Consider the following 12,515-nt stretch of genomic DNA (forward strand, 5'->3'; position numbering starts at 1 on the left):
GTATTTGTATGTGTAGTACTCTCTTGTTTATCTTAGTCCTTTAGGGCTTAACTGAGGAATTCAAGACTGACTGTCCCTGGGAGCTCCTCTACACTTGTTCTTATAACTGAATCACTCACTACCAGACCTAGAGAAGAAATTTCAGGTATGAAAACAAGGCCTGGAATCTAAGGGCCTTAGAGCTAATTTACCAAAATCCAAAGTCCTAGTAAGTAGGAAAATAGACAAATCACAAGTCCCTTCAGTGAGATGGCTCTGCTTGATATGTAAGAAAGCTGTTGGTAGAAACTCCATACATTGTACCCAGTGCCATGCTGGAGCACTGCCTTTAGTCGAGCAAATTGACCCCAGGACTTATTCTTTGTAAGTCTAGTACTTATTCTATCAGTCCCTTTTGCCGAACCGCTATGTTATGGGGACGTAAACACACCAGCATTGGTTGTCAAGCGATGTTGTGAGGACAAACACAGACACACAAACATATACACACACATACATATATACATACATATATACGATGGTCTTCTTTCAGTTTCCGTCTACCAAATCCACTCATGGACAATTTGATTAACTGCTACTTTTGAAAATGGAATGCCAGATATTTCAAGCATCTTAGCAGTGATACCTGGCACGAGTATATTTTATGTGACACTGGTACCTGCAAGACAAAGACTCTCTCAGCTGGGAGAGGGAGTTAGGGCTTGGCCATAAAGTATATGCTTGTATGTATGAATGGATGGCCATGATTTTACTTAGCTTGACATAACTTGACAAAGATTTCTCACCACTTTGTCCCATGTCTTCCTGGGTCTACTTCTTCCACAAGTAGAGATCAGCACTTCTTTACGCAGCTATCCTCATCCATATGCATCGGATGACCATACCAGCACAGTCTCCTCTCTTGTACACAACATCTGATGCCTGTTATACCCAGTGTTCCTCTTAAATCATTTACACTCTGTTGTGCATGCACACTGACATTACCCATCCAGCAGAGCATGCTGGCTTCATTTCTTTCAGGCCTTCGTAAGTCCTCCATAATTATAGCCTATGTTTCACTACCATGTAGCATAGTTGTATGTACACAGGCATCATACAATCTGCCTTTCAGAACTTTGCCCAGCCCATTCTTATTCTAGCAACTATGCTTTCAGACCTTCCTCCTCCACTCTAACTTGGTTGTTTAAGTAGCAGAAGTTATCTGCTACTTTTAGGGATCCCTCCGAGTACTTGAGGAAGCCTATTCTCTGTGCAGTTTTAGTGCATATTGTAGCCACACATTTGCTACGCACAAAGACTATTTTTTCTGTTAACCTTTTGTGATACCACTACACCTCTTATGTGTCCAAAGCTTACACTGGGTACAATGTTTGGAGTCTCTACCAACACCCTTCTTACATATCAAGCAGGGCCATCTTGCTGAAGGGACTTGTGATTTTCCGGTTTTCCTACTTACCAGAGCTTTGGTCTTTGCTAAATCAACTCAAAGGCCTTTTGATTCCAGATCTTGCTTCTACACCTGAAATTTTTTCTCTAGGTCAGCTATAAGAACAAGGTCATCAATGTAGAGGAGCTCCCAAGGATAACCAGTCTTGAATTCCTGTTATGGCATGGAGGACGATGATAAACAAGAGGGGGCTGAGAACTGTTTCTTGGTGAAGTCCTACTTGGACACTAAATTCATTGCTAAACTCATTGCCAACCAACACCTTACTGGCAGCATCCCTGTACATGACTTTCAATGTCTCACCAACTACTCATCTATCCCTAGCTTTCACATTGACCACCAGATAAGGGAACAGGGGACCCTGTCGAGGACTTTCTCCATATCAATAAAAACCAAGAGGTTTATTTTTGACTAAATACGTAGAGACTTGCCTTACCAGAAATATAGCATCAGTTGTGCTTCTCCAAAGCACGAAACCAAACTGCATCTCATCAAGACTAACTCTCTTTCTATAATTTTCATTACCTCGTCCAGTAGTTTGATATATCTATAATGAGTTCTGTGCAAGGCATCACCTTTACATTTGCAGCAGTAGGCTATGGTACTGCTACACTAGTCATTGGGTGTGACTCCCTCATGGACAATTTGATTAACTGTACGTATGACTAGGCCATATCTCACTCTGCCAGATATTTCAAGCATCTTAGCAGTGATACCTGATGGGCCAGGATCTTTCCCTGTCTTCATATCCTTAATTGCTTCATCTACCAAACTACTGTTGGTTCAGATAGCTGGTACTTCAGTTGGGCCTACATTAGGCAGACTTTCCATCTCCCTTGCATTCTCTACATTTAGTAGCTTTTCATAATGGCATTTCCAAGCCTCTTTCTTTGCAGAATCACTAGCTGCTAGTGAGCCATGATCCATGTGAACACACTTCTCTCCTGCAACATCACAATTTTCTCTCACACACTGTCTTGCAATATGAAACGCTTCAAACTTCTGGTCCTCACGTTGCAGAACATTGGCAAACTTCTTTTCTGCTTCTCCTCTGGCAAAATATACCTGTCTCCAAGCCTCCTTTCTATCTTATATAGTTCCCTGCTACCACCACACTTCCATTCCTTCCAGGTTTGTTTCTTTGCTCTAACAGCCTTGTCAACTACACTGTTCCACTACCTGTTGAGAAGGGACTTTGCACTAGCCACAAATTTGGTTAGTGAACCTCAACCTGTTGTCCAATAGGAACTTTCAAATGTTCTCCACAGTATATGTCACTATAATCTCTTCTTTTCCGTTAAATGCTTTAAGTAACATGTCTCTAAATCTCTAAGTATTCAGAGGACCTTTAAGCTTCTAGACCTTTTTTCCTACACTGGTTGTCTTCTTGACAGCCCTGAGTCTGAAGTCGCTAATGACTAACCTATGTTGAGGATTACACTCTTCATCTGGGAAAGTTTTAGCATTTATAAGCAACCATCTTCCTTTCTTTTTTTTTTTTTTGGTGAGAATGTAGTCAATATGGCTAGAGTACCCACCAGATATTCATAGATGAACAAGCGACTGGCAAGTTTCTTGGAAGTTAGTATTGCAGATCATAAGGCCATTTATGTCACAGAACTCCAGCAGCTTGGTTCCCTCCTCATTGCAGGAACTGACTCCATTGTCTCCATGCACACAAAGGAAGCCACCTGAACATTACCCAACATGTCCATTGAAGTCAACAGCCACAAAGAGGTTACGGTTACTTTTTGATAAGATAGTTTGCAAAAGAGTATCATAAAAGTAGTTTTTCTGTTCATCTGGTAGTCCCAATTGAGGGACATAGGCTGAAATAGTAGTTGCTGCTCCACTTTGCAAAACTAGTCTGAGCTTAATTATTCTATCACACACACTGACTACCTTGATTCCCTTATCAACCCATTTCTCGGCAAGAAGTATGCCCACACCACCAACCCCATCACTGTTCCCTACCCAGACGATTTTATTCTTGTGCTCTTTGCCTGTGAAGAACCCTTTCAGAACCTACCTACCACCTTACTTCTTAGATGCAACACACATCTATATGCTTCCATTCAAGCATCTCAACAATCTCACCAGACCTACCCTTCAATGTGCCCACATTGTGTGTGCCAATTCTAAGGGTGAGGAAGGGGTGGCCAGAGGAAACACAGGAATGGGGGATAGAAGTCTGCATCTGAAAAAAAGTTTGCATGGATGTTTCCCCAGACATGTCATAAAACTTCAAATACCTACATTTAATTCACTATCATTTATTTGTTTCACACTTGCCATGTTTACCAGAAAAGGTAGTGGTATAGACTATTGGATAGAAGTGGGAGAGGTGAAAGAGAGCATTCCAAATAGATTCCCAGTACAGAGAAGGTTCTAAGAGAAAGACTTCTGGTATGGATGGGGGTGCACTGCAAACAACCAAGCAGCATGGCTTCCCCAGCCAGATAAAATATTCAAACAAAATGAAAAGGCAAAAAAAAATCAGCACATTTTCACTAGGATTACTTAACTACTATTAAACACATAGCATGGAAATAACAAGGCTTTAGACATAATAGGAGCGAGATGAAATGATGTGAGGAAAGAAAAATGAAATTGCTTATCTGACCATGTTCAGATGGTAGTAATGACCTCATTCTGATTTTAAAACAACGAACAGGTAGCATGGCTGCCCTGTGCCAAAGATAGAATAAGGAGACCAAATATATATTCACACATATAGACACTGTAAAAGAGAGCAAGAGAGAAGGGAAATTGTAAACCAACTAGAAGTTATGTGACAGACACACAGACAGATTTTACAAAAATTATAGTACTGATTAAGTACAGAGAGTGTTTGTAGGAGATAGACCTTCTATGGTATATTGTGCAAAGAGAATGTTGTTAGAGTAGGGATGTTTTAACTAGTGGAATGTCTCCTTCCACAAAAACAAAAGAGCTAATATGCCAGATTTGTTAGAAGAAAACTGGGTCATGGCATATTAGTCTGATGGTAATAATCAACGAGTGACATGTACATTTAACACCCTTGTCTAACCTTTCAGAAATGATATCTTCTCAGCTCCTTTCTGTTATTATTTTGTATTCTCTCAGTATGATATTGACTACATTGATTTCTGTGGTGTCTGATCTGATACCATGATGATGTTTGTAAGCTAATACATCTGTTTCACATACCACTGTGAATGGGATGTCTCTCAACAGCACAGAAATAGCTTGAGAGCTAAAATATGCAGGAGCAATGAGAGAAAACATACATGTATAATTTGAAATGGTTCTAATAGGTAACATTTTAGTTTAGCATCAAACCAATGCCACTATGTATTAAAGTAATTTCTTCTGAAAACAGGACTGGAACAGCTTGTACTGCAAGTCTGTCTATGAAAGGATTTGAGTAGAGCCAAAAGGATCAGTTCTCCAATGAAGTCAATTTTATTACCTATATCTCTACACTTGGTACACAATATGGAAGTTATTGCAGAAAGAGCTGCAGATCTGCACTCCTGACTAGACATAAGTGACAACATCTTCATGAGCACTTTGGCCAAAGATTTAAAGCTTTTGCCCAGTAGAATTACAGGCCTGAAATTGTCAATAACAATTGATTATGTAACTGCCTTGTAGTAAATTATGCGGCTGGTCCAAAATATATCCCTTAACCCCTTTTTATACCAACCCATCTGAACGGCCTCTGGTTCTTAGAAAATACACTTGATTATAAAGTGTTCACATTTAAAATAAAACTTTCTATCGTAATATGTAAAATTCATTTTTGTAAATTATGCCTAATCACTGTCTTAAAAATAGAAAACGTATTCATTTTACTAAATTTCCCCCAAATTTTAATTACTTTCAATATCAATTAAAACACACAGTGTATTTCATGAGAAATATAATCACAAAATGGTTAACACCAATTACAAGTTGCTGGACCAAGTCAAAGAAACAATGAAATAGTGGAAGAATAACCACAGAAATAATATATTGATTTACATGTGAAATTTTATTGATCTTTACCTCATGTAATTAATGTAATATGAATATTCACAGTAGTTAAGCCTTAGATTTTATTAACCTAATGCGCCCTGACCTCCTTATTGTTGTTTCATCCTATGCCTGGGCTCCTGAGTTATTTGTGCCTGGTTCTTACAGGGATCAGAAACAAGGCAATCACAACATATAATACAGTTTCTACATTGTTGTAAGACTAAAAAGCATGCAAACACTTTATATATACTTACCAATGTTTTAATGCCAATATTCTATCTTGTTGTGCCAATCAGATCAACATGTGGAACCCTGCTTGATGCACAGGTGGTGTTTATACTCAGAACAGCAGACTGAAGACTTGACAGCTTTCACAGGATAGTCTTTATAACCCACATTGGCATTTTTCCTTTTAAATTTATTGTGCTTGTATGAGCAAACAACACACAGATGATTAGTGGAGCCCTCCTCAGATATCTCTGGATGGTGCAATCCAACATTTTGGAGATGAGCAAGCACTTCATGATCTCATGGCCAGCCACACTATTTCTGTAATCTCCTACCAAACCCAGCGATACTCATCCAGAAATTTTGGGGAAGTGTATTTCTTAGCATTTTCTGTATAGAGTGACAAGACAATCACATAGGCCTTGTATATAGCCCACATGATAAATTTCTCTACAAGCCTCCTTGATAGAGCCTGCAGGTTTTGTGTGGCCTCAGCATAATTTTTGTCTGCACCCCCAGGTATATATTGTAATCCTTGACAAGGATGAGCACCTGGACATTTTGTTGTGATCTATCTTTGTTTATGCAACTGACAGTAACTGTTTTGGTTGGGTCATGGCAATTAGAAATGAAATGAATAGGTCTGTGATCATTCCATACCATGCAGACAAAACTTCCTTGACAGAGGTAGTCAGATTCCCCATAGATTTTCAACTTCTTTTTGCACAGTTCTTTGGGATAGAGCTTCCTGACTGTCATGGCTGTACCATCTGTGAATGATTTCTCACATGTGAGCAGGAAGTTGATCAGTGTTACAGAGTTGTAGTATCTATCCATGTCAAGTGAGATTCACCTCTTTCACCAATCTCAAAACAACATTACCTGTAACACATAGCTCCTCTACTTCTCTATCAACCTTTCCTGTGTATATTTCTGCATTTATAATATATACTGTGTCCTCTTCACACAGAATGAGTGATTTTACTCCAAAGTTTATGGGTTTGTTTGTCTTTTATATACTGATGACCAACCTGTTTTGATCAGTATCATCCCTTCAGCTAGGCTAAGGTACTGCTTTGGGTTGTGATGCTCATGGAATTTATGCAGCAGCATGTTGAGTAGTGGCCTAACTTTATATATCTCGTCTGATTTGTCTATGGTTCATTTTCTAATTCTGTGATGGAAACTGTGTGTAACAAAAAACTTTTTACCATCTGATACTATGGTTTGATCACACTACTTTCCATTGCAAGATACAGGCCTGTAAAGGCTTTTGCTTCTTCAACAGTAAGAACTTAGAAATTTTTACAGTAACATTTACTGGGGATTGTTTCTCAATCCTGTGTGGCATGCAGATTGGTTTGGGTGTTTACTCAGAATTGATCATCCAGAAATATATTAACACACTCAAATTGGTTTAGAATCACCAGTTATGCTGTCTGGAATGTTTGGGGCCCACAATTTGAAGCATCAAATGGACCTATGTTGATAATGTCTGTGTTACCTTTGTTGGCATCCAATTCTGCAGTGCCAGGTTCCTTTTCTGCACCAATAGATTCATTATCTGAATCATTTTTTCTGTCACTGCCTTCATTTCCTACACTGTGCCTTTCATTGTCAGAAGCAGGTTCTAAGTCCCTATCTAGGTAATTTGCATAATTTTTGGTATCTAATTCACTGGTAATTCGCATCATTTTTGGTATCTAATTCTATCAAGCATTTGACTGGCAGTGTATAGCTTCTGGCTCTTGTGTTTTGATCCCAACAGCCCAATCTCATATTCACATACTAGAGCTCATTTCAGTGTGAAATTTCTCCCCATTTCTACAAGAACACATTGCCAAAACAATTGAACTGGGTGCAGACATATTGTCTTATATTCAGATGTAATAGACATTCTGACTGATTAATCAAAACAGGGTCAAAACATGCATAATCAAACACATGCTGTGCTAAATGACCTTGCACTGCTTTACTTGTGCTACAGCATATACACATCTAGCATTGCTACCACTATACTGGTGTTACAGGCTCTAAGGGTTAATACTCAATAAATTCGTTGACACCCAACCCTTGACTAGAAATTCACGCAACCCAGCCCGACAATTGTAAAAGCTTTTGAAAAATTGAAAGCTTCAGGATAAAGTGAAAGCATAGTGTTATATGGACCAGGTGGTGGTTTGAAACTGATTGACATGCCTGTGACTCAGTTTCCATCACAGAATTACAAAATGAACCTAATATCAAGCTGATGAATTGAAGACATAGCGGGATTATAAACATAGAGGCTAGGCTTTTTTTTTTTTTTTGCCTTTATTATACTTAGCTGGACAGGTCTTCTCAAGTGCAACAAATTGCCAATTGTCTTGGTCTTTTGTCATCTCCTTTGTGAGGCTCAATATCTGAAGATCATTTCGCACCACTCTGTTCTGTGTCTTCCTCTTCCACAGGTTCCTTCAACATTTAAAGATCACCACTTCTTTATGCAGCTGTCTTCATCCATATGTATCACATGACCATATCAGCACAATCTTCTCTCTTGTACACTACATCTGATGCATCTTATACCCAATTCTGCTTATAAGATACTGCAATCAAATGTCCTGCCTCCTTCCTACCAGCAAAAATTATACAAACCACATGCTCACAAAACCCATTACAGCTTGTGTGGAGATGTGGATGAGAGACTAGTTTTGTTTTGTTTTTTGTTTTTTTTGTAGTAGGCCTTGATCATACTCTGCATCAGTTTATATATAGTCACAGTAAATTATTTCCTTGTTGGTTTTAAATTGCTGCTAGCCACCTTGATTATTTTACATATCTGTCTCTTTCTCTCTCTCTATAATTTAAAGTTTTTAACTTTACAACTTATGTCTCTTTACATTTTAACATCTTTTAATTACAGATTGCTCAAGGATGTCACCTGGGTGGCAACCACCACAGACTGTTGCTTGGTCCACAATAGGTCCTCCCTGGGGATGACAGCACACTGGCTGGATCCCAAGACCTGCACGAGACAACATGCCATCCTGGCCTGCTCTCAGCTCAGAGGACATCACACCTTTGATGTTCTCGCCCGGGCCATGGTGGACACCCATTACAAGTTCCATCTGCAAGACAAGCAGATCAGGACCATGATGGACAATAGCAAAAACCTTAAGGCATTTATGCAGTTTGGTACAGAAGTTGAATTCTTGTCAGACATTCCTGAGGCTGCTGCCAATCTTGACATGGAGGGCATCAAGGATGTGAACCTGAATGTGGATCCCAAGGCTGGGGATGTGGATGAAGTTGAGTACATCTCTGTTGATTCCATCCTTGACAAGTCCAGCAACCTGGGCCTAAACCTGCCAGTGCAGATGAAGTGTGCAGCTCATACCTTCAACTTGGTAGCCAGTGTGGATGCCGACAAGGCACTTGACAGCGCATTGTTCAAGTCGACCTACAGGAAGGCCATGTCCAAGGCACAGTGACTGTGGAATCTGCAGAGCCACAACACGGTGGCAACAGACAGCATTCTTGACATGCTGAAGAGGAGGCTGGTGGTCCCTAACAGTACCAGATAGAACTCTACCTATGACTTTGTTGTTGTCCTCAACAACCTGCTGGAGAAGAATAGGGGAGCTATCCACAGGTTGATGACACAGCTGAAGCTGCAGACTTTCACTGGTTCTGATGTCAGCTTCCTGACAGAATACACCCAGGTGATGTCTAATGCTGCCAAGGCCTTGGACAAAATCCAGTGGGAGGACTAGGCCTATCTCAGAAGCCTTCTGCCAACTGTAGCGGCTACCATCATGAAGTTGAAAGAAGGCAATTTCAAACATCTTCTGTACTGCAGTCCTCTGGTAGATGCAATACTGACAGGTATCATGAAGAGGTTTGGGCCGCTCCTAGAAGACCTGGAATGCCAGCTGACTGTTGCCTTCCACCCCGAATTTTGCCTGATCTGGCTGGAGCAGTATAAAAATAGCCAGGTTAGCAGGGTAACGAACACCATGGAAACCATTGTACAGACAGCCCTAATGGAGACCAATGAAGAGGGCAGCAGCACCACCAGCAATGAAGATGAGGAAGATGATTTCTTCATCGACATCACTCGGCTCTGAAAGAGCAGAAGCCACGTGAAATCCAAGGCGCAGAACTTGGTGAAGACCTGGCTGAAGACCATCTCAAAGGAGGTCCTGACTGAAGTTACCTTTTTGGGTGAGCAGGTCTTGATCAACCTGTTCACCAAGTATAACACTGCTATCCCATCCAGTGCTGCAGTTGAGCACCTATTCTCTATATGCAAAGATATTTTGAAGGCCAAGAGAGTCACCCTGTCAGATGGTAACTTTGAGAGGCTGATGTTTATGAAGGGCAACCAGCATCATGTTGAGGCAATGGAGAAGGCCCAGCCAGAGTAGTACACCTTGATCATCATCTGATTTTGGCATGCTGTACCCTTTTGGAAAGTTCTATATCTAAACTACATGAAAATTTCAGCTCTCTAGGTCTGTTTTTAAGGGTTTTAAAACCAAAAAACCAGACTGAAACTAAATTCATATGATACAAGTAAGAGATTATCAGTTAGTGTTCGCTTCCACTAATTTTTTTACCTGTTTAGTGTTTGCAAAGCTAACTTTTTTAGTTAGCGGATTAGCAGTTAGTAAAGTTAGAGAGGCCCTTTGATACCAACAAAAGTGACAGTTCTCTGAACTTTGCCCATCCAGTTCTTATTCTAGCAATTACACTTTCAGAGTATCCTCCTCTACTGCTAATTTGGTCACCTAGGTAAAGGAAATATCTACTACTGGCAAGGATCCTTTGAAGCATTTGAGGAAATATATTTCTTGTATGCTCTTAGTGCTTATTGTTCCTGTACATCTGCCACACACAAAGACTACTTTTTTCTTAACCTTCCTGTGATTCCAATGCACCTCTTTTATGTCTCTAGCTTGTACTGAGTAACTGTATGGAATTCCTATTCATAACTTTTCCACATATCAAGCAGGGCCATCTTGCTGAAGGGATTAGTAAGTTGTCTGCTTTCCTACTCACTAATATTAGGTCTTTGCTAAATTAACTGTTAGGACTTTGATTCCAGTAATTGCTTCTACTTCCAAAATTTCTTCTCTAATTCTAGTAGAGATTCAACTATGAGAACAAAGTCATCAGCATGGAGGAGCTCCCATGAGCCAAGTTTTAAATGCCTGTTATGGCCTGGAGGACCAGTACATAACAGGTCATATTCAAGAGGGGGCTGAGAACTGACCCTTAGTAAACTCTCCTGCATACTAAATTTGTTATTATACTCATTATTGACTTTCACCTTACTGACAGCGTCCTTGTACATAGTTTCCACAGCTCTCACTAGCCACTCCTCTATTCCTAGCTTCTGTATTGACTACTAGATGATAGAGTGAGGGACTCCTTCAAATTAGCTTTCTCCTTTCTGGTTTTGAGAAGCCTAATTTCTCGAGATTGGTATCTATCTATCTATCTATCTATCTATCTATCTATCTATCTATCTATCTATCTATCTATCTGTCTGTCTATATGTGTATGTATCTGTGTGTGTGTGTGGGGGGGGGATGTATATAGAGATAATATTGAATATTAAAAAAGAGGTATACTAGAATTAAATTTAAGACAATGTAATTGGTATGATTAAATAAAATTACACAAAATTGAAAGCAAGGTAAACAAATTTGAGCTTATCTGGACTTTGCTTTTCATAAAACAGAAGGGAATATGGTTAGTAATAGCCAAGAGTATAGTAAATGAGAAACAAAGCAAATATGCTGATGTATTATATAGAGGACAAGAACAGGAAGTTGTAGATATGCAGCTATCATCATCACCAAAGAGTGAGTCACATGCCAAATAATATTCATGAGACAAAATATATGAATTTATATGAGAAAGACAAGGTATACAGATTCATCAAGCAAAAGTAGAATGAGGCTGCAAGTAATAAATCTGGGCCTTTGAATTACCCATGACTTCAGTTTCTGCTGACCCAATTCACTCATAGAGCTTGAATCACTCTGAAGCAATAGAAGGTACAATGCAGAGGGATCAAAAAGTGAACTACATGGTTAAAAAGTAAACTTCTTAACAGTTTATCCTTAGTAGGCAAGTAAAATATGAAGGATTCATATACCATCATATTACTTATAAAGATTCAGAAAACATTCTTCCAACCATGTTATCAAATGTATGAGATAAGAGATGTGGCTAATATTGTATTTATAATTGTAAGATGCTGAATATTTACCTGCTATCACATTGCTAATTATAAGTGGTGTAATCATGGCAGTTAGGGTTCGAAGAAAGATTTCCCCAGGCATTCCTGTAAAGAGACAGAGAGAGCAAGAGAAGAAAAAAAAAACAGATTATGATATTTAATTTTAATATATATATATATATATATATATAGCAATAAGAAAATGGAGGGGAATATGTGGTATTCATCAACTTGCAGACATTATTTTGTCAATTTACCTGTTTATTTTTTAATTAAGAGGACAATAATAACAATATACAAACATGTGACATATTATGTCATATCAGTAATTAAAAAGGACATCTAGAGACCAAAGATGGGACAATGACTTCCGACAGCATATTGGATAGATATTATCCCTTAATGGGTTGGATTCACAACCCCTAACTTTCTTGGATATATATATATATATTATATACTCTTTTACTTGTTTCAGTCATTTGACTGTGGCCATGCTGGAGCACCGCCTTTAGTTGAACAAATCGACCCCAGGACTTATTCTTTGTAAGCCTAGTACTTATTCTACAGGTCTCTTTTGCCGAACCGCTAAGTTATGGGGACGTAAAC

General features: G+C 39.2%; 1 protein-coding gene across 8 annotated transcripts in view; it reads right to left on the minus strand.

Annotated features, from left to right (window-relative positions):
• The window catches only part of LOC106875848 (excitatory amino acid transporter 1-like), a 321,485-nt gene that overhangs the window by 296,517 nt on the left and 12,453 nt on the right, over positions 1-12,515 (minus strand). For all 8 annotated transcript variants that reach the window (XM_052969531.1, XM_052969535.1, XM_052969533.1 and 5 more), the window contains exon 2: positions 11,940-12,014. In XM_052969531.1, the coding sequence (XP_052825491.1) occupies positions 11,940-12,014 (75 nt within the window). The remainder of the gene's footprint in view (positions 1-11,939; positions 12,015-12,515) is intronic.

Source organism: Octopus bimaculoides, chromosome 7, assembly GCF_001194135.2.
Source record: "Octopus bimaculoides isolate UCB-OBI-ISO-001 chromosome 7, ASM119413v2, whole genome shotgun sequence".
NCBI lineage: Eukaryota > Metazoa > Mollusca > Cephalopoda > Octopoda > Octopodidae > Octopus > Octopus bimaculoides.